The following is a 23435-nucleotide window of genomic DNA, read 5'->3' on the forward strand; positions in this document are numbered from 1 at the left end:
TTCGCGATTCTTTGCTCATGCATCGATGGCGAATTCGCTGAAAAACGGAGGGCCATCGCGTTTAATAGGTGCTTTGAGACCAGGGAAATTTTTCGTTCTGCCCACAACGACGGAGTTCCCATGTCGGTGGTTGACGCAGAGTGTCGCTCTTTGGCCCTTGAGATCACGCTTTGAGCGTGGAACGCGGGAGAGTTTTGCAACCGTCGCCTCAGGGCACTGGACCCTGGACTGTGTCTTCGCCTTCCCCATAAGATAGCACGTCGAGAAGAAAGGTTCATGTGCTGTTTATGGCTAGATGTTGATTTCGCAAACAAATATGGTTTCCTGATTGAAACGGCCGACAGCCCTACTTGTGAAGAGACAGTTGGACATCTCCTGTGTGAATGCCCTGCTGAATAAAAGACAATTTTCGTTGTGCGCGGGACCGCCTCCATTCTCGCCCTTTAACTGAGTACAAGATTCTTGGTCCGTGCACCCACAACAGCCGACTGCCTTCGAGGCATACAAGGCCCTGTTTTGTTAACTGGCAGCCGCCGACTTGAGTGACATTGTGACTTTCCTTCACGTCCCTTTTCTCTTTCCCTCTTTAATCCCTTTTGCCCGGTGTAGGGTAGCCAAGCTGAGGTATCTCTGGTTAATATGCCTGCCTTCCCTCCTCCTCCCTATAACCTATCTATTTGTCTATTTGTGTTCGACCACATTGCATGCTGGCGTCTTTTGCGTTTGGCCCAACGATTGGATTCGCGTTCTTGGAGCTCAGCACTAATCCAATATGCACTGCAGTGACCGGGTCAATTGCTGAGCAGTCAAGAATACGCATGCGCCCTAGTCGCCGCTGTGTCGTCTCATGGACACGCCGCGTTTTAAGCGAGATTTATGTAGTAAGATGCGGCTATTCTAGCTTGAAAATTTCGCAGTTTGCCTTTGGGTACCAAATGCGTTACGCGCCGTTTTTCTGCTTAATTTACATTCGTAAATTAAGCAGAGAGCAGGTGGTGTTGCTTATTCCGTCATTTGGCTCAGGACATTATACACGTAAAATAAAGCTGTTGTTAGTGAGTGGTTCAAATTCAGAAACTCTTAAGAAAGTTTTCACAGCTGTTCACGGCAGTGTCAGTTTGCATTTACTTTCACGCTCCAGTGTCGAATTATGCTAAAGAGCAAGGTCTGCAAGCATTTAATAGTGTTCAAAAAGTAGGCAAACTGCGCCGAAATAAAATGTTAGCGTCTGTGCCCATTTGCCCGAGTAGGACGATGTGAGAGGTTCAGAACACCTAGATGGCTACATTTCTATCTGTTCTTGTTTGCTCAAGACATTAGCACTCCGTAACAGTTAACCTTGTGGCGTATATTTTTGTTTACAGTAATTGGATAGTGTTGCAGCGGTTTCGCCGAGCTCGCCCAAGTTTTCCTCAATTTCCTTTCGGGATAGAAAGTGAGAGCGTAGCGAGGCGATAGCTTTATTGCAAAGAACTCGCTCTCTCATTTGCGCGCGTCTGGCGGACCGGCGCCGTGGCCGAGCTGTTCGTGGCAAGGCCTGATTGATCTGCGGCGCTTGCATCTGTCGTTTCGCCGATTCTGTTGTTCGCACTAGGGGGCGTGTTTATTTTTTCCGCAGCATGGTTAGGCAGCACACAATGCAACCCCGTGCACTCAGCTCGCTTGGCCCCGCGGCATTCCTCCGCGCGCCGTGTCCGACGTCCGCGCGCATCCTCAAGGCCGTGTCTTCCCGTCTCGACGCGTGTAGGGGTAAAAGAAGGGGCGCTGCATTCCGGCTTCTCTCGCCGGCACCGCGGACGCGGGCGGCGCAGTCCCACTCTCCAGATGGGCGCCGCCGGCTTGCGCAAACAGGTGGTCCTGTATCATCAGAGCCGGATTTACAATAGCGCAAGTGGAGTAAAGGGGTCACGTTCACTGATTCACAGACAATTTAATTTTCATATTTTATTACTTGCGCATACATTCCTGGCCATCAGAGCATCCAGACGTGGTCATACATTACTCCCGACGTCACGGGTCCCATGACTGAGCGCGTATCCCAGAGTCCAGTGCTGCTTGCCAGTACAGGCGGCGGGCGATAAGGGGATTAGCAAAATACACCAGCTTTCGAGTCACTTCACCATTCGTGACATTATTATAAATCACCAATTGGAAGGGCTTCGCCTCTATTCATAGCAGCACAAGCCCATGTATTTGGCTGGCTTGGGCATAGTGACTTGGGTAACGGTCAGGACGCACTGTTAGACCAAAGTAACTAGGATCCAAGGCCTACTTCTTGCTACGTGCGTCACGTGCGATGATTTGATTTGTTCTAGTTCGAACAGAGGCGGCTTCACTTCCATGCAGGCGAACTGCGAAACCCTCCGCAGCTGTGTGATGTCGGTGATTCCCCATGGTGTAGGGCAGTCCGTCGGGGTGTCTGTCATAACGCATGAGTAGCTTTTGAGCGTTAAACGCCGCACACCATCATCGGCTGCAGCTATGCGTGCTCTCTGTTCTGCATCTCTTGCAAATACCTTAACGCCGCCGTGTGGCACCATTGCTTTATGATGGATCGTAGCTACGAAGAGAACGACCACGGTTCCATAGCATTGTCCCCACTTTTGCATCAGTTCTCGCGAATTCAATCAGTTTGTAGTCAGCTTTATCGTGACCCCCCTCTTTCGAGGCGCAATAGGTGATGCGAGATGATCCACCATGATTTATATATCAGACGCAATGAGTGCTCTGTGCATGATTTCGTCCAGTCTGATGCAAGAGGAACGCTTCACATGCACGGTTCTTAAGTTTGAAACGTAGCCACAACTGTCATAGAAGGTTTTTTTCTTCGTGGAGGATACACTCGGTTACGCAAAGGCCTCGAGGAAGACGTCCCGATACAGGCCTTGACCTCCGGCGAGGCGAGTCAGCGCAAGACATCCTTGCGCCTCGCCAAGGCCGCTCCTGATACGAGAGCGCCATTCCTGCCAGGGGTGCATCTGTGTATACTAGGTACTCGTGTGCGAGATTATTAAAGCCGAGCGCCCGTCGTCAAGGCATGACAACCAACGCAGACGTGTGTAATCTGCTTTGCTACGTGAGCTGCGGCTACCGTTGAAAGACTACGTCCCTTGTAAGACGTACGGCCTTTTTTTTTTTTCTTGCTGCCGACCTATTCTATTTCTCTTTACCGCGCCACATGCAGAACAATGGATCAACCGACCTGAGAAAATTCCTTACATCAATCCTTCTACGTTCAGTTATAATTATTTTACAAATCTCACCCACTACATGCATGCCATCATGAGATTAAACACTTGTTCACATAGACGCAGTGAATGCTCTGCATTCGAGGGAATCCATAAACCAGCTCGTCATTTAGTCTTGAATACAGGCATTATTCTCTTATACATCCACACTGCGGTGAAGCCCTCTTATGATATTGTCTTATGCCAGCAATATAGAGTGGTGTGTTCGGCGAAATTTCAGCCGGCCAGGTATGGCGACCTCCCTCAGGCCGGTAACGGTGAAATTAAGCTTCATTTGGTGAGCTTATCAATTAACTAGCTCATGTCCCGATGCGCTGATTCTGTCGCTGCGGTCGTTCGTTCCCACCATCGCAGCGAAGCCGTCTTTTTGCTTGTCGAGAAATGCGCGTACGTGTAAAATGTTTCTGCACGGAATAACCACAAGAACTTGATTTGGGCTGATATGTAAACTGCGTTTACCAAATGTATTGCGATTACGTCCAGTCTAAGTTCTTTGTTAAGTTGCACTATTAACGAAATGTGACTGCCTCATTATCTAATTAAACAGTAAACGTCGCGCGTTGCATGATATATGAGAGAAACGTATCTCCTCAGCCGTGTGTACATGAATTCTTAATGTCTTTTACGTTGTCTGTTTATGCCGTGCGTATGAAACAGACTGTCCTAAATTCTTGGCCGCCGTTTAAGTATCTTGAGCTGAGGGAATCATTATTTCATAGATATGCGCAACTATCTGAGCGTGTCCCTTCAGTATGAAAGGCTTAGCCTCGACTTTTTTGTTCGCACTCAAATGTTTACAGGGCCAACTGAAACAGATGCTTCGAGCAACTGTTTCCTCTTCAAGCGAGGAAATGACAAGAGTAGCTTGGTTGCTGAGCAGGTTAATTGGTAGGTTGCAATGGCAGCTGTCAGCTGCTGGTACGAGGAAGAAAGAAAAAATGCCAATTTTCCGGTTACGCCTCAGCCGATAAGCAACGCTAAAAAGAAAAGAAAGAAAGAAAGAAAGAAAGAAAGAAAGAAAGAAAGGAAGAAAGAAAGAAAGAAAGAAAGAAAGAAAGAAAGAAAGAAAGAAAGAAAGAGAAAGAAAGAAAGAGAGAAAGAAAGAAAGAAAGAAAGAAAGAAAGAAAGAAAGAAAGAAAGAAAGAAAGAAAGAAAGAAAGAAAGAAAGAAAGAAAGAAAGAAAGAAGACAACGCTGACTTGAAGTTGCGATAGCAATGAAGCTGAATCACATGCAGAAACTATCACAGACAGGGTGCTGGTGGTTCGAAAAAGCTTATACAGTCACCTTGACGAGCCCTGGGACGAGCCCTGGGTCTCCTACGGTACAAGGGAAGAAAAATTGAAAATGGGAAAAAAGTGGCAGTGAGGCAACACATGATGTCGGAGTTCGGGAAGAGTTATGTATCGCTGCTACGCTACTGCTTCTGCTAAGCCCTAAACTACAATTCACAATCCTTACAAATACTAAGTTAAAACTGAAAGTTAATTTCCTCTCTACGCTGGAGTGCGATGTGCCTGACCAGACAAATTTTCTTGCTAAGATATCACTTGTCACTGCGATGGAGCATCTCATTGTTAGTTTATACAAACGCCACAAACCTGCTGACCGTCGCGCCAAGAGCGCACACTGCATAAATTACCAGCGTCTTCGGATCCGCCCATCGAAGGACTCAAGGCTGGCAGAGAAGAGCAAATATACTCTACGTCCGGAAGTGAGAGGCGTACTTTAGACACTTTCGAGATATCATTAGCGGCTAGGCACATCCTGCAATAGCTAATGCGGCGGAATCGCTCGGCATACGTTCACAGCGGCCAGCTTATTTTCTCTGCTTGCTTTTCTCGCAAGATGGCTGAATTCTCGACAACAGGACGTTTCATATTGAGCCCCGCGCATGGAGGAAGGCGCTTGCGTAACGCTCTTTCCTCTTCGTCTTGACATAACCGCGCACGCACGCAGCCGTCGCGTCGACGGCAGTGCAGGAAAGGAGTGCCAACAGGGAAGGCGGCGGCTGTGCAGCCGTGTTTCTTAGAATGCGGATAAACGAGGCTCAGACGACACGTGACCTGACGTGCACAGTGGTAAACGCGTGACGAGAACGCAGAAATGTCTACTCGTTCTACATGCAGCACTGAGAGTGAAAAAACCCGGACTTTGGTCGCTCCGATGACCCGCGGGGGACGTTGTCTAACCTTCGCATTTGTCCATACCGTGTCTGCGCGCGGTTTTAACAGTTTTGTTTCCAATGGGCCGTATACGTGCGCAGCTGGAGTGGACTATGATTGTGTGCTTAGCGGTGCCGCCAGGCGTCTGCTTTAGCGACCTTGTTTAAGTGTCGCCATGGTTAAGCAGTAGACGACATAGTCAGCCAGACTAATTCCGCCTGCGGCAACAACTTCAACCTCAACCTCAAACAAGAAATGGGGAGGGTCTATAAGCTTTGCCGAGGTTCGCTCATAAGAGGAAGCCGAACGTGTACGGGAGATGTCTACTTTTTCTCACACGGTCTTGACACGGCTTCGAGTGAGTAAATGAAAGCTCTGGCTTTCGGGGTCGACAGAGCGTCTCCTCACGAGAATGGTCGTTATGAAAGCCGGTATACCTCCGTGTAGATAGAAAGAGCACGACAACAGCCAGTAGCACGACTTGAATTTACCTTTTTCGATGCAGAATAAAAGTACAAGAGACGTAAAAGCAAAATTTGCATGCCGCCCACACGCCGCGTCATGAAACGGGATGAACTCAACTGACCCCTCGTTTCTGCCGGTATCGTTTTCTCATAAACGGGTGCCAATGAGAGCAAAGTTAACACAATTTTATGGAATGAATTTTCGATTTTCTATGCTCATTCGCGAGGTATACGCCAGCAGGAGCCATTTCTGCGAACAAACATGACGCTCAAGCGATGCTGTATGGTTGTACAGACACAGAAGGGTCATAGAAGGGTTATACCACAGCCTCCGAGATTCCCCTCACCGCTGTGCCCATAGTCTTGGGGTGCATTGTGAAGCGAGAAAATATAATGCAAGCCGCGCTGCCAGCCAGCTGCCTCGACCAGGAAGCAAAATTAGAGAAAACTAGAAAGCGTGGGTGGTTCAAACATACACGTGACGCGGTTATCCTACGCCTCCGCGCCCCATTCGCCGTTGCCCAACTTTTGCGACAGATTGGGCGTCCATTAAAGCGCCAGGTGAAGCGGGATCAGCAACCGCACGCATGCTCACGTCGCCACTCCGATGGGATGAGAGGACGCAAACAAAAAACGCTGGCACGCAGCCAGACCGCTGACCGAGACTCGCCAGCCGTGCACGATTCCACGGCCATGGCCGAACGAAGCTGCCGACTTAAAGAGGTGCGAACGGCAGCAGCTGACTCTTGCAGCACCGCAGATGCGCTCGGACTGCGCCGTCCTTGCGAGCCGGAGAAGAGACCCGGGTGGGGGAAGATGGGCTGCTTCGATCGAGTCGGCGGTGCATGGCGGTCAATGTTCTAGTATTTGCGCGTGATTTACACCCATCTGTTGATGCACGCAAAGCGGGAGGGTGCTTCGAATCACCGCTTGCTTCTCGCAGGACATTCGCTGTTGTCGCCACTTCGCCCTTCTAGGATATCGCTTTGCTACCGCAGACGAAGGAGAAAACAACAGCCATAGTATCCGTAGTGCTTAAAAAGGCGTCTTCCATGTTAGGGGAAAGAAACGTTGCTGCCAAGCGCGAACAGGCAGATAGTGGCCAGCGCAGATTACTGAATGAAGCCAGATGGATGATATTCGCTGTTGCCCCTTCAGGGTGGAAGTATTGCTTCTTCCGGATGGCGTAGATCATACTAAAGAAAGATGAACATCATTAGGGACGGCAGAAAATTTGGAAGGAAGGAGTGGCTGGCGGCTGGCTCTTTATAAACGAGGGCAAATGCAGATGGCTGGACTCTTCTTGTGGCATACCATATGGCGACTGCTTGTTTGCTGGAATCGAATGATTAAATGGGGGCGATTTCTACAGGTCGACGTGCTATTTCCGAAACCTTGTTAAGCGCAAAACTCTCAGCTCACTGCCGGTTACACAGCTGGGGAGTGTCAGTACGACATAGAGAAAAATAGAAGGAGGACCTATCTCTGCAAATTCTTTCCGAACACAAGGATTGATATGGCGACGAAAGGAGTTGAAGTTGCGAGCTTAGACTCACCCTGGCGAACAACTTTAAGCTTACGACACAGCTGTCGCCAATCTTCAACAAATGGTCTGACTGCCGCTTTCCGTGAGTTTTTATTTTATTTCATGAAGAAGGATTTGAATCCAGCGCCTTGCCAAACCGGAACCGGTATAGCGTAATCGCCAGTAATCGCAACGAGACATAACCTTACTTACTGCGTCGCCGCTAACTTGGGCAGAGAACTCCGGAATCACCCATTCTTTTCTTTTTTTTCCACTTCTCTCTCCGTCTGCCCTTCGCTTACACCAGAGAGGCTGTGCATTGCATACACAGGGATGCGACAATATCGCGCACTGCTCGTGCATCGAGTGGCATTGCTATGCCGGTCGCATATCTGTCTGAGCGCATGAGATAGCGATCGCAGTCTGGGCACATCCGCGCGAAGGACGGAGACGCACGCGGAGCCATCAGAACCGGTAGCGGCCGGCCACGCTACCGTGCCTTTCGCTAACGCCGCGAGGCGGTCGCCCTTTTATGGGCAGCAAAAAAGTCGTTCGGAACACGTGGCATAAGTACTGGGGACTAGCGTCAAATACTGCCTCAAAGCAGGCTTGGAGTATTGCAACGCGATGCCGCGAAGGTCGCTCCAACTCGAAAATATCTCCGCACTTACCGCGGTCGAATTCTCTTAACTGTGTGCTTAAAGGGCAACTCCGGAGGTTTTTTGACATTCGAATACTCAAATAAAAATTTTACTGCAGATTCTCCTCTCCGTCCTGACGCATTCTACAAAATTTGGGCGCCGTACAATAATCCGTTCACGCGCAACACGACTTTAAAATATGCTGTTTTCATGGCTTAATTTGAGACTATTTCTGCCGGCAACACTGAGTTTCTGACGTCACAAACAGTATACCGGCGTTACTGTATATATCCTCCTTGGTTACTGTCCACTTACCGCATGATTATGAAAGTGTGAGGCTTATATTGAACTAGCTCAGACATTTTATGCAATGCTTCATGATTTCCATAAGTTATTTTCACCATCCAACGCGCGTACGTGTTTTTCTAATACTGAGTGTGACGTCACCATTTCGTCAAGTGGGACGTCGTTTCTGGCCGTGAAAGCAGTTTCGGTTTCGATTTTCTGTTTTTCCTTTTTAAAAATACTTCTGATTGGAATTTCGAAAAACGGTTGTTTGTGTTGGAGTCAGGACGTGCCGAGGAATGTAATTCAACCAAAAACACAAAATGATGAAAAAACCACCGCAGTTGACCTTTAAGGGCAGCGTTTCCCGTTTCCACGCTTCCTTAGCGAAAAGCCTGCCGGGCCTCCACACAGCGCTCGGTCTGAGAGCAAAAATGATTACTATTGCGAAAACAATACTACTCGCACTTTCAAGCCTTCGCGTGACCCGGCCGCAGTTACGTCTTACCCACGTGACGCTGTGACGTCACACCCCACGTGACACACGGGCTGGCAGGAGCTGCCGACTTGGGTCCCTCGTTTCACATGGGACAGTTATGTCGGAATCAGCCTGCTAGGACCCTGGCATTCACGTTACCCCTATAGGCCGCTAAGGCACGTTTATGTGGGTTGGTTAAAGCGGGACTTTATATGTGGACTGAGGAAGAAGAAAAAGAGAAGAAGAAGAACGATCGGTCAACCGCAGCTAATGCTTTCGCTCAATATTTGGTTTAGCAGCGTTGAACCCTTGTAATTTTTTTTTTATTTCTCACGGAAACAAGCAATCATTGATAAAAATGCTGGACGCAAAAAGCGACAAAGGCTATGCATGGAAAACAGTGCGTGTGAAACGTAAACTCGGCGTCGGCATGTGCCCTGACGAAATATTTTAAGCTGATCCGTCGAGAAAATTATTCACAAAACTCGGGCGCCTGTCCCCAGAAATAACTCGGAAAACTTGCAGATGGAATCACCGACGGCGTTCTCACCGGCGTGGTATTTTAAAGAAAGAAAAAAAAAGAAAAGCCTTTTTACACGCAGAAGGCCCTGCAAAGTGCTTGCGGATAAAAATTGGCGGCATAAGGCGCCCCTGTCACAGCCACTTGAGAGGAAGTAATTAAGTGCAGTGGAAGTAAATAAGCAACTCCTGCCACGCACTGCTGCCATCTGCCATAGGCGTGTGCGTGATTTTTCGATGCTGCGAGACTTGAAACCGGCCACTCAGATGCCACTGGACATATATTTTTCTTTTCTTTTCAACGTGAGGGTGCTAACGCTCGTGCTTTGCAACAGCCAGCTTCAGCCCCACATTCCTCCTCGGAAGACATCCATAAACCTGCCTTTGCGTGCGACTATTCTTAAATTCGCGTTTGAACTGCCACCATATTTTTAAATTGATGGAGGGTAGCAATTCAGGCTAGTTGGTAGTTCAATGCTATACTCTAATGCAGAGCACATACACACACACACACACACACACAAAAATAAGTAAATAAGAGAACAGGAGGAAGAGAATACAAGCGCTGTACTGTCTTCCTTCTTTGTTTCTGTTTTCTGTGCACTGCATTAGAGTATAGCCACTGTTAGCAGTTCGTGTGAACACCGCAGACGCGGCACTAAGCTACAGATTGTGGATCTGAGCTCCATATTTTTGCTGTGTAGGCTGCTGCGCAGTATCGCACCCGATACGCTTAAGGACCGCACGCAGCGACGCGCATTATGTTTTGGAACACATCACGCATTTCAGTGCTCCCAAATGAATTAATTACGCGCTGCCCGTCGCGCATTAGATGCCTCAAGCTCGGTCAGAGGCGTCCACAAAGTGCGACCCGGTAACGTTTAGCACTTCCAGATCATTCATACTCAACGGTGAGGGCCTCTTCAGTTACTACATGGTTACAGCCATAAATGAAGAGGCCTGCGTAGGGTAGACGCTTATATCTTAAACAATTTATTAGCGAGCATGCATTTTTTCTATCCACACCTTCAGACAGGGGAACAGGGAAAAACCGCATGCTCAGAGCTCTCAAAGAAGAGCTCACCAGTGCCGCTGTTTGTGCTAGCAGCCTCCCGACCCGTTCAGCGGAGCACGTTTAAACAAAAGCGGCCGAGGCGCATCCGTTTGGAGTGCAGCAGAGAGAGAGGGAGAAAGATGCGTCCAAGACAAAAACGCTTCTAACGAAATCACCGCCGAAAGGGCGAGCGTCCTGGCCACAATGCGAGGGTCGCGCCCACACCCTTTGTGGTGGGGCACATGCACAATGGACAAGTTGGCCACGCACAAAAAGGCTAACGGAGTGGCCACCCGGCAGCAGCAGCGGCGGCGGCGGCGGCATACAGCGGTCGCCAAGCCAACGGTCTGGCGGCGCGGAAGTGATGGCGATGGAGCGGACGGAGAGCGAGTGTGAGGGATGGCTACTCGCGTTTTACTGGGCTTCTTTCAGGTCGTCATCATAGCCATCACCTCCATCTTGGGAGTGGGGAAGGGGGGGGGGGGGGCAGGTTAAAAGCAGAGGTCAGCCCTGTGTGGTGCCATCATGGCACGACTGGAGGTGATTGCGGCCCTGTAGAAGAATGCACATGCCACTGCTTCAACGGGCGTTGAAATGTGTTTACGCCGAGTATCTTTGCACCTTTGAGAATTTACTCGAATGTTGCACACGTGCTGTTGATAGCAGTTACCACGGTACTGGTTAGAATTGCGTGCTCACGGAGTCATGGAGAGGACGACCTGCCAAGTTAGTACGCCCGATCCAGTGGGTTACTGTTGGCTATCGGAGACGTTACTAAAAGGAGTGCTTCCGCGGTTAGCAAGGACGCGGAGAGGTGAATAGCCTATGTTCTGGAGTTCCTGCATAAACTGCACGCGCCATCCGTGCAGGCGAAAAGCGGAGCTGTAGACGTAGGGCGGGTGCTTGAGAATGTGACCGCATCATCCTTTTTTCAGACCCACGAAGTGACCTCTAACTTTCGTTCTCCTAGATTGAGTGTCCGGAAGAAAAAAATAAGAATGAGGAACCCCTTCATAGGGATGAACGAAGACGCTATGCGGCGCGCAAACCAGTACCTGGAAGTATAGTTAGCTGCATATTTTTGGTGCTCTCTCAAGTACGTTTTCTTCACAGGAGGGCTGCTGTCACGCTGTGGATAAATGAGCTTTGAGCTTTATTCAGCTGGAACGTCGAAACCGGAAGTGTGCTCACCTCCGCACACTACTCAAGAAAATAGAAGTTCAAGAGGTGTCACATTTCGGAAAGACGGGTGACGCACTCGAGGGCAAGATAACGCAAAAAAATAAGCGCAGACGCTGGCAGTGCATAATCAGATCAGCCTAATTAGAAAAATGAATCAGTTTGAATGAATGCCTGGCGTTGCATAAAGAAGACGATGAAAGATAAAAACTCTCATTTAAGTGGCCCTCAGGTTCAGTAGTCCATCCACATCCTGGTACGAGCAACTCTGCTGAGGCGGTGAACGGTTCTAGTCGTGTTTGTTACCTGCAAGAAATTTTACCGACTAGCCGTGAGCTGCGCATACGGACAGACCGGCAGCAAAATGATGATGAGGAGGCAGTGCAAATGACGTTTAAGGAAAAATAAGCAGATTGCGATTACGCAGAGACTTTGTGAACGTGATGAAATGGACTCCAGTAGTACACACACAAGTCATTAATAATAACCAATGCAGAGGAAAGAAACCGGTGCGATTATTTCTGGGTGTCGTTCCGTAGCTCCATGCCTCGCGTCATGCCGTTTCTCTCCTGGTTTTCTTACGGCGTTCAGTTCATTTCTCGCCAGCAGCAAGAGACACTCTGCCTGTAGCTGACGCTCGTGCAAGCCCCTGCGGTTTTCTGGCGGCGTTGTAGATCCACTTTCTTGATAGAGAAACGTCTCATTGGCAACTCTCTCAATCAGGAAGATTCACGATGAGGAGCGACGTTCATCGAACTTCCGACGGGCGCCAGTAATTACACCGACAACGTGTATCGGAGTGACACAAAGTAGCAGAAAGCGACAGTGCCTGCACTGCGTGCAGCACCAGACCCCGAGCGAAACGAAGGTGAAAGGAACAATGGCCGGTGTGCCATGGCGGGGAGACTCTCCAGCTTCCCGCTGTGACGCGCGCACCGAGGCGCTTCCGCCATGATGGATGCGCGACGAGCTTCGGACGATCGGTCGAACGCGCAGCCAGGTCTCCAACCTCGGAAGGAGTCGATAAAAAAGAAAGTGGGTGGAAGGCGGAGCAGGGGGACATAAGGCGCCGCATGATCGAGTGGTCGGGGACGACGAACTTGGGGAAGAACCCGCACTTTTTCATTAAGCCTAACCCAACCTAGCTCAGCAGGGCCAGGAAAGGGGCGGGCGGAGAAGCGAGAGTTGGCCGGGTTAGCCGGTCATGAACGCGCGGCAGCTCCGCCTTAAGGCGAACGAACCCGACGCGCGTAAGTTGCCGCCCCGTCTCACCCCTTTCGCTGATTAATGAGCTCCTCTGGGGCCCGAAGGCAATTTAGTCAGGACGGCTTAGCGCCGCTGCGGCTTGACACGAGACGGCGCTGCCGTCCATTCTTCTCACTCTCGGTGCGTGCGTGCGCGCGCAGTGGGAGGGTCTACGCATTCTCTTTCGTATGCACTCGGGCTTGCGACATGCTGTGAGGTCGCGGAACCCTCCAGCTACGGGCCACCAGTTCCTGTTTCCACCCTTTTTTCTTCGCTGCTGCTCTTCTGCGGAAATGAAAGGCGATTGCATAACAGCGGCTTCCCTGAGGGATGGAGAGAGCTCAACAGTCCCCCAGCCCCAGGGGCGTCCAGCGTCGGCAGGATAAACACCGTGCACCATCGTGATATCTCCGGTCCGAAGGACGTATTTCGTAAAGCTATACTCCCAGACTAACGCGGACGGCCATTTGCGTCTCGCCTGCGTGACCGAGAAAGATGTATGGAGGATTTGCACGAGATAAACTGAGCAAACCAACTAGGCTAACCCTCGCAACTCCAAAACCGAACTTCTTTCGATTTTTTTTTTTTTTTGCCTGCACCACGTCGTTAAATTAAGCCAGCAACTCGTAAGGTCTCGGCCTACCTTCGATGTTGCAGGCTTCAGATGAAGCAATATAACGTTAAATCGAATGATGTCATACATATTTTTCTGTATATTTCAGACGCTAACTTCCAGTCTGAATTTCCCAACGTGGGTGGTTTGTAGTGAATCATTACTGCAAGGCATTTATATTAAGCCTCTTTTGAAAGAAATCACACATGGGAGTCTCACTGACCAGAAGAGACTGAAAAGTTTTACGCATTGATAAATCCCACTTTGGTCATCTAGACTGTGCTCCTAAGGCCGGCTTGTCTGAATTGTCCACGTTTTCAATGTTAAGCTAGCTGCCAATGCTGCGAACTGGTTGTTTTCTTGTGTAAAAGTCCTACACTTATTTACTCTAAGAACCTATCATCGGGTTTGTCTTAAATCATCGATGCTTTTCGTTACCGCTTCCACCAGTAAGCACTACCCTGCGACGCATATTGCTTTAGAGCTTGATAGCATCATTACTTTAACTTTTATATGCGTGACGGTTCTTTCCAGCTCTGAAATTAATTTAAAAAGTTGCTATCCCGGGCTGCTTGCTTCAAACTGTTGTTTAGTACCGCTTGTTCTATATTTAAAATAAACCTTTTCACGTTAACGTTGGCGTTGCGTTTAGGTGCACACGCTGCTACCAACCTTTCAGTTATGACCGTTTTTACGACAACAGTTGAGAAACATTCCATTTGCTGCGTCCTCTCCTCCTTGCAGAGGGCGGCGAGGCGTCGGACGTGAACATCGAGTGCAACAGCAACAACATCCAGGTGACGCTGGAGGCGACGCACGACTTCAACGGCATGATCTATCCCAAGGGCCTGTCCAAGAACTCCACCTGCATGGCCGAGTACAGCAACGTGAGGGACAAGATCGTCTACACGCTTCCGCTGCGCTCCTGCAACACCATGAGCACCGAAGTGGTACGTAGCACTTTCATTCCTTTCGCGTTGAAATCGCATCCTTCGCTCTTGCGTTTCGCTAATAAAACGCGTGCTATTTTTAAATCGAAAGCTTTATTGGCCTCTTCGAGCCAGGTTGATCGGCGCCGGGAATTTGACCTTAGATAGAGCGCCAGGACCCGGCGCCGCGCTCCTTCGCACGTGCAGTGCGCGGTGTCGGCGGCGCTCGCTTCTTCTGTTGTAGTTGTTGTTGTTGTGCCCTCAGATAATGTTCTGCGGTTCCGCTTCTTCTTCCACTTCGCACATGTGCTGCTGCTTCTTCTTCACACACCTGGAAAATTATGTACGTACCGATACATGTCTACACAAATATACAACACTGCCTTACACAATGTCACGCAGCCTTCAGTCCCCCGTATATACACTATCCCCCCACCACCTCTCCTGGCCCTTTGGCCCGCATCCTGGGACCTGCCCCTTCAAAATGCACTTAAATGGGGCACAGTCAAGTTCGTCAGGCTGCTAATTCCAGCCGACCTCTAGGTTCTTTGCACCGTGCCGATGTCAGTTCAAAAAGAATTACAAAAATCGGCGCACGGAAACGAGAGTTATTCGGCTTATAAAATTCTAAATACAAGAAAAAAAGAACAGCGCGTCTGATCTGGTGTGAGATTGAGCCCCTCTCCCATTTCGCTCGCCCAGCGCATGATTTGGACAGAACCTATAAGAAACGCAGCTTTCTGCAGTGACATGTCGGAAGCTATCCACCATGGTTGCCTGTCCAACACAACATCACTGTGACACTGCACCTGACGTCTGCGATGTGCGTCACTTGCTGTGGACGTGTCCATCAAAGACTCACATTAGACAACGGATACTCATGAAGGTGGGCCTGCGGTGGAATCGCGATTGTGATTATGAGAAGTGGACAATGGACAATCGCTACACTGCCAACCTCTGCGAATACATAAGCGCAACTGGACTTCACTCCTTCTTTTAACTTTCTATCTCCTGCATCTCATTCCCCCTTTCTCAACTTATGCCTTGTGGCAAACTTTTCGAAAAAAAAATAAAACTCAACCTGTAGCCGCGCTTTTTTGGCAGCTTCGTTACCATGGTAACAGCAACCACGTGTGTTGCATGCCTGCTCTTGTTTGGGGTCTCGCATTCCAGCCCTTGTTTACCCTGACGATTTCGCCATTAGAGAAACCCTAGAAAACTGGAGAAACTTTGGCGTTCCTCCGGCGTTTATCGCTGGTGCTGCCGTGGATCACTCGAACGCTACCTCTGTGAAAGTTCGAGAACGAGAATGCGAAGGCGGAGACGGAGGAGTGGCTAAGGCGAAGCCTATCACGTACATGTACAGGGCCAGCAAGGAGGTCATCTGCCGGAAACGACTATATGACAACTCCCTGGCAGTGTGCTGCTGGTGGAGGCCCGCTGTGCAGTGCTGCGGATTCGGCTGTGGCGAGCGCGCTTCACGAGCGATCTCGACACAACTTGCGCCATCTGTGGAGCGTCGGCAGAAACGATCAGCCACGTGATTTTCGACTGTCCAGCGATTTTGCCGACCTCCGAGATCCGAACATTGTCAGCTGCCTTGGGATTTTAGGAGCCCACGGGAGTGAAGCTATCTTTAAGGACATACGCGGCACTAAAACACCTTGTATTTATTTTCTGCTCAGTAAATTGAAGAACAGTCGATTGTAAAATCTAATGTGCGTGCTCGACCAATCAGGGAAGCAGCGCCCGAGCGGCCCAAGCGAAAAAGAAACGTCATATCGGTTAACGAACTTCGCCATCGTGTGTCGCTCACATCGGTGCCAGAACACTGATTGTAAAACCGGATTAAAATATTACGCGCTACGATTTCGCCGTTATGATTGGACTTTGGGGCATCGGGAAGGTGTAAATCACCTAGAGGTCAGCTGGGTTTTTTGCGGTCTGGCGAACGTCACGGCGCCCCTTTAACACCATCTTGTCGTCTAGACCCGGCTGTGACGTTCTTGAAGTTCGCAGAGAGCCATGGAGGAGTCAAACGCTAGAACCAGTGCTTTGACTGCATTTCCTTGATGTTCGCAGGCGGCCATGGAGGAGTTAAACCACAGCAAACCGTGTCCGACCATGCTTAATCTACCATGCTCAGCAACGCACAGAATAACCAAGCATAAAATGTTTTCTCAGACGTAACCAGGCTTGTCCGAGCTAAGCAATTTTATTTTGTTATGCTAAGTATTGGTAAATGTGAACTACCGATTTCTGTGGTTGAATGAATGAACGAAATAAAAATAATTACTTACACATTTTGCTAGCTAGTGTCTCCGCATTTAAAAGTCGATATCAAAATGTTCTTAGTGCTTAAAAACTTAGACGAATTAGTCTGGGGCCAACCAGGCATAATTAGTATTGTTTCCTTCATAATTCAATTCGTTGAAGAGTTAGTGCTTGCACGAATAGTCCAAAAATCCCGTGGTCTTTCTTTCTTTCTTCGGTTGTTTCTCAGACATTTGTCTAAGAGGAGGCTGAGGCTCGGTCGCCTGACGGAGCCTCGGCCCCCTCCTACCCACATCAATATCCTCACAATTCATGTCCAAAACCACTACACGGCTCAGACGCGAACTCCTTGGATCTTGTCTTTTGTACCTCGCCGGGGTGTCTCAGTATAGTTACGGCGGTCGATCGACTGCTGAAGCCGAGGACGCGGAATTCAATGCTTTTCGGAGTGGCGTTTTTTGATGGAGCGAGAAGCAAGTCGCCTGTATGCTCTGCCATGTCAGTGCATCTTAAAGAACGCTGCGTGGTTTAAATTTCCGGAGCCCTCCATTCCGGCATCCTTCATAGCCTCAGTCGATTTGGGACGTTAAACCCTCCCACAATAATTTTTTTCAGTGGCAGTGCTTTAAACGCAAATTGTAATATTTGTTTCTAGCCATAAGCAGTCAACTACGAGGATATATCCGATATCAAGCACGTTTGCTCACGCACCAGGTGTTTTGTACCGTTGTCGCTGCAGCGGCTTCTCTTTTGAAGCGAAAGCTTCAATACGTCATGTAAATCCAAGGTCATCGCGTAGGGCGCAGTCCACAACTGCGCATGTACCTCTTCTTTTTCTTCTTCTATTGTCGTCTTCCGAACCTTCTTGCCACCCGTCTTCTTCTTCTTGCCTTCTGTCTTCTTCCTGTTAGAGTCTTCCTCGTCTTGCTCCATTTGACCGGCTTCTTGTGTAAATAAAGAGCTCTATACAGCTCTACACCACGTGTAACCATTAATACTGAAGGTTTCGCTTACACTCTAAATTTAATCAAGCTAAACCACCCTCAACTTTTCTGTGGTTCCCAAAATGTTCTGCTGTCGGTGTGCTCGGTGTACGCAGTTTTTTGGAAACGTCATACTTCCACTGTCCGCAGGATGAAGGAGTCGAGTACTTCAATACGGTGGTGGTCCAGCCTCACCGCAAGCTGGTCACGAACCAGGGACGTGGCTTCCACATTCGGTGCCGATACCAGACGAAGGAAAAGACCATCACAAACTTCTTCAACGTGAGGTACGCCTTTAGAGCGAAACTGCATTTAAAGTGCTCTCGCATCTGTCCTCCCGCGTTAATCTCATGTCGCGAACCTCTAAAGCGATCACACCGCAATGTGCTTAGAGAGAAGCTGCACATGATTGCTTTGTAAGCATAAGGCTCAGCAATTACTGCCCCCAAAGCGTTCATTTTCAAACGGTCACTTTTCACTTCAGGTACCTTTTGGCTGGCTTCTAAAAGCAAAGTGCGGCTTCAGTTGATTTTCCCGCGCGAGCGGTACAACAGGGTATGACGTTGTAAGGGTGATTCTATTTTCACAGAAGCAGAAATGGCAGCTGAATGATGAGTCGCGAGCAAGTGCACTTTCCTGAATTTATTGAATAACATAGATATTCCGTTGCTGCCTGTGCTTGGCCTGAGGGAACTTCCTTCTGACTAGTCGCTGCAGAAGGGTTACTGAGGAGAAATAGGCAGCGACTAGGCAGGGGAACGTTCGCTGCCTAATTCGCCTCGGCAATCCTTCTGCGTGTGGGGTACTTGTCTGGGGCGGACTCGAGAGTATTAAAAAAAATTCAAGTCGAATCTAAATACTGTAAGCGGTCGCACTTATCTAAAGCTATGTTTGGGAAGTACTCGAGAAGTCCACCAACGAATAAATACGCCGGCATTATCTCTGGAAACAATAAGCACTAGAAACAATAAACGGATAAACTTCAGCAAAAATGAAATAATTAGGAAATCTGGATTCAGTGTACCACAACAAGAACGAAATTACTATAAGGCAATGACTTGAACCACCTTACTGAAACTTCAGTTGCTTTCATAGTGCCAGGACTCTCAGGCGCATCAATTCTTGACGACACGTTTCTGTCTCTCGAAGAAGCAAGAAAAGCGTTTTTTGGGTCCACTGCAGCGACTGCCTTCGGAACACTGGAGAACCCGTCGATTTACTGTTTTTAACGAACGCATACGGCCTGCAACTTGCATAGTAAAAGCAATAATATACACGACAGGGGAGACTTCCTTGACGACCTTGTCCGGTTCGCTTATGCCGCGTATTTTCGTGGCGGCTGCCTCCCACGCCAGACGCCGCCGCCGCATGGCAACGTGTACAACCCGACGTCGGTGCGTGTAAAAGAAGGCGCCGGCCGCGCACCGGAGGAGGCACAGCCGCGGGCGACCGGCGGTGCTGCCGCAGACGGACAAACGCGCCGACGCTCGCTTAATCTGTCCGGGATGCCTGTCAACCACGTCACGCATTTGCGTTTCTGTTCGAAGCGTCAGTTCCCCTCGGCGCAGACCGGACTTCTTTCCCTTTGCACGCGCTGCGCTCCCGTGCAGGCGGAGTTGGCTGCCGCCGCCGCAAAAAAAAAAAGGAAGACAATAGGACAGGTGGCATGGGCACAGATGAGAAGAAATTTACTGTTCTATTGGATAAGACCATGTTAGAAAGAGACGGTCATAGTGCGCCCTGCCAGGCGCCCGACGGCGCGAGGTTAGCTTCGTCTGACGAGCCGACGTCAAATTAAAATCGCACCGCGGCTTCTATAACTGTTGAAGACAGTAAGTCTACATCTACGTATGGTGGGTACGCGTTTGCCTCTGCCAGTGATACTAATCTGGTCTGCTTGAAGATGTCGCACTTTACCTTAGCGGGTTTATGCCGAGCTGTTTGTTACTGAATCATGCGTGAACGTATTTGCGTTTTCTTTTACTTTGAATTTTGCAAATGGCATCACGAATGACCATTTCTAATCCTTTTTGTCTCCGAAGCCTTGAGTGGATGACATGAAACTGAGCCGCCGGAGGAAGACACTCAGATGTCGGCGCATGTCGCCGTTGGGAGGGCACCACATTCATTGCCTTCTTAACCGAACACATCAACGAATCGTCATGAGCGGAGTGGAGCTAGGGCAGGGGAAAGGGAGCAGTCGTTTTATATTCTTTAATGAGAAAGTTCCTGTGAGGCCAGTAGGCGCTCTTACATTTTTTGTTAACAGGGGAAAACGTTTTAGCCTCGGAGAATAAAGCACCGCTACCTATACAACAGTCTGTGCGCCTGTCATGGGTTGGACTGAAAACAAGCTCGTACATTCGCGCAGAAAGCGAGTGGGAAATAAAATATCATCATTGAATGAAATGAAATACTTTATGTGATACTTTCTAGGTCCTTGATGGAGCCCATCCAAGAGCATGCAATGAAAGAAATAAAAATTATCCAAAAAGCAACACTTAATAGCTGATGAGATTTGACGCCCTAGACACTTATGCCACAGACACCAAGGGTGTCCCACTGTGCATACATGAGGTGGTTAACGGTTCGTCACCGAATCGATGTCTGGAGCAACTAGCTAGTAGAGTTCTGTGCCAGATCTCATCGCTCAACTTCGAACGTGATCAGTCTGGTAGATGTGCATCAATTGCAGTACACACAACCTTTGCCCCATAAGCCCGCGTCTCACCAAATGGGACAGAACACAAAGCCGGGAAAACATCCAGCGGGCACCGCATGCAATATCGCATAATAAAGCTTTAGCAGTTGCAGAAAACTCTGCTAATAGCGCGCATACCGCATTGTCACAAGCCAGCTGCTTTATTTACGAAATATAAGAGCCGCTGCAGTCTGCACGTGTTGTTTGAGCCATTTGAGATTACTACTTCCCGTAATCGAGGCACAAGCGATGGTCGGCAGGTTTATGACAATGATGTGAGACAGCAACTCAGCGTTTTTAACGATAGTGGCATCAAACCTTCTTTCCTGATTGCAGGTTATTTTCGAAGCTCTTCTTACGCTTTTCCCAAATTTAAACGAATGGTGAGATTAAGAGGCTATTTTATTTAAACATTATCCATACTTTTTGCAGACACATCACTCCACGAACGTTATATATTGGGGCTGTACTCACGGGCAAACAATTAAAAAAGCTCCCGAAGTTCTGTAACTTTCAAGCTCGGTTTGCTGCAGTCTTCGACGGCAGCTGTGACGGTTTCCTTTCATTCGGAAGGATGACTAACAAGAAGAATGTACATTGAGCAGTAATAGCAACAGTACATATACTGGCGGCTTTTAAGTGATCGCGCTCCCAACCGACAAATCCCTACCCCATGCATGTAGAGCATGACGAGAACGTTGACTCCTCACCTCCCTCCCCCGCCCAGCCTCTCCTCCCGGCATGCATGAAAAGAAGCTTGAGTGTGAAAGGGCAGACGTGCCCAGCCCTGACTAAAGTTCCCTCTTCTACGGCAGCATGCTGGGCACCACACCGCTGGTAGCCACAGCACCCATGCCGGGCTGCAGCATGAAGATCTTCGTTGGCGACTCCGAGGAAGAGGTGATCGCCGAGAACGTCAAGATCGGAGACCCGCTCACGCTTGTCATCAGCATCGACTACCAGGGTGAGTACATACACTTCTAGAACGGTTCCGTCCTCCGCGACGGCTTAATTGCTGTGACCACTCAGCTCTGTAAAGACTCCGGATCATATATTCGGGCTGCGACGTCACACTTCGGTGGAGGCGAAGTGCAAAAAAAAAAAAAAAACTAAAGTGTCCATGTGCTGTGTGACGTCAGTGCCGTTAAAATACCAAGTGGTTCAAGATTAATGCAGCGGCCTTTACCATGGTGTTCCTCATGTGCAGCAGTTGAACGCTAAACTCATACCACACCACACCATACCATACCATACCATACCATATACCATACCGTACCATACCGTACCATACCGTACCATACCGTACCATACCATACCATACCATACCATACCATACCATACCATACCATACCGTACCGTACCATACCATACCATACCATACCATACCATACCATACCATACCATACCATACCATACCATACCATACCATACCGTACCGTACCATACCATACCGTACCATACCATACCATACCATACCATACCATACCGTACCATACCATACCATACCATACCATACCATACCATACCATACCATACTATACCATACCCTATACCCGATACCTGATACCGGATTCCCTACCCATACCCATACAGCGGTCCCCTATGTGCACTGGTGCATATAGCCTTGCTCCAGCCAGAGCTGCCGAATGATCAGTTAGAACAGCTTTAACGCTTGATAACGCCCTTGGAACAGGGCGCAAATTATTGTACATAAATCTAGCCCCAAGCATAAAAGTCGTGTATACTCCAGTGTTCATTGGATCGTGGAGCGGCTTACATTTTGCTCTAGAATGGGCGATCTTTTGTATTTGTCAGTAGGGAGCAATATTGCTCAATAAAGTCCATCCATGCACAGTCATATGGCTATAAAGCTTTAAAAGAGCAAGTGAGTAATTACTCTCTATTGCGAATTCCACTCGCCGTTGGGGGATTCGATTAAGCTTTATATTATCATCGCTGTTGCATACTTTGCCATGAACTTCTTTACTGACTTCATTGTTTTTCTTTCATATAAGGTAATCATGATCCAAAACTCTCCCGGCCTAAGAGCATATCTCTCCACTGACAAAAAAAAAAAAAAAAGGAGCCAGTCAGACTCTCAATATGCTTTATAGTTTGCACAGGATCGTGCTTGTGCGTCCCGCTGTGCAAAGAGCGGGTGGAGGCCTCCTGTGCGAAGTGTTCATCTCCAATAAAATATACTGCGAATGTGCTCACTAAGTAGGCAGCGAGTAAGCGCCTATGTGGCGTGCTATATATGTATGCACATTATACTTTGTTTGAAAATGAACTACATGTTCCAAAGAATACTTGTTTCTGCAAACCTGCTTAAATTATCAGAGTTCCAAGGCTGACTGAAGTGTTTTCAAAATTCGACGAGCTTAAAGATGACGAAGGTACGAAAAATGCAGGTAAAGAACACGGATTCTTTCATTGCTAACATTTGAAACTGTTGCACAATAGCCGAATAAAGTGAGTAGTCATTCATATTTTTTTCGCAGCGAACAGCAGCGAGCTGGTACCGCATCGATGATGTTATGTGTAGGGGTGCTACGTTTCCGGCTAGGAAGCTGTTGTTTCAGGAAAACCAACAACACCAAAATAGCTCGCGATGCGTTGTTTGGCGGACGATACAGCAAGCAGAATGTGAGCGCAGCCAGCTGAAATATGAAAATTCGACAACAATGATATCCTAACAAGTTTACCCGCACTCATCCCATGCACGAAGGAAAAACCTGAACTTCGTCGCTGTTGTGATTGGCGATTACGTCAGCATTACGCTCGCGGCGACCGCTTTTTAATGGACAAAGGCGTCCGTGCACTGTCCGATGTTGACGCACGTTAAAGATTGAACCCCAGGTGGTCGAAATATCCGAAGCCCTCCACTATGGCGTCCCCATAGCCTGACTTACATTGGGATGTTAAAGCCTATAAATCAAACAAGATCAAAAAAGCAACCCATTACTCGTAGTGTTGCGTCCAACTGACTAAATGGGATGATTCACCCTGAAAATTTCATGCATTCGAGTCTTTGAATTCGTCCAACTATCAAGGAAAAGAACTCAGCTTTCCTTAAGGCGTCATGGCAGAATGGACGTCATATCTCGAACGCGTTCAAACGTCTGAAGGAGCT

General features: G+C 48.7%; 1 protein-coding gene across 2 annotated transcripts in view; it reads left to right on the forward strand.

Moving 5' to 3' along the window:
* The window catches only part of pio (zona pellucida domain-containing protein piopio), a 112579-nt gene that overhangs the window by 72943 nt on the left and 16201 nt on the right, over positions 1-23435 (forward strand). Inside the window, exons 4-6 of one of the 2 annotated variants that reach the window (XM_084607703.1) lie at positions 14160-14365; positions 17752-17888; positions 21100-21266. In XM_084607703.1, the coding sequence (XP_084463829.1) occupies positions 14160-14365; positions 17752-17888; positions 21100-21266 (510 nt within the window). The remainder of the gene's footprint in view (positions 1-14159; positions 14366-17751; positions 17889-21099; positions 21267-23435) is intronic. The other variant, XM_084607704.1, reaches the window with a different exon arrangement.

The sequence above is a fragment of the Amblyomma maculatum genome, chromosome 6 (assembly GCF_055883805.1).
Source record: "Amblyomma maculatum isolate TAMU_Amacu chromosome 6, ASM5588380v1, whole genome shotgun sequence".
NCBI classification, from domain to species: Eukaryota; Metazoa; Arthropoda; class Arachnida; order Ixodida; family Ixodidae; genus Amblyomma; species Amblyomma maculatum.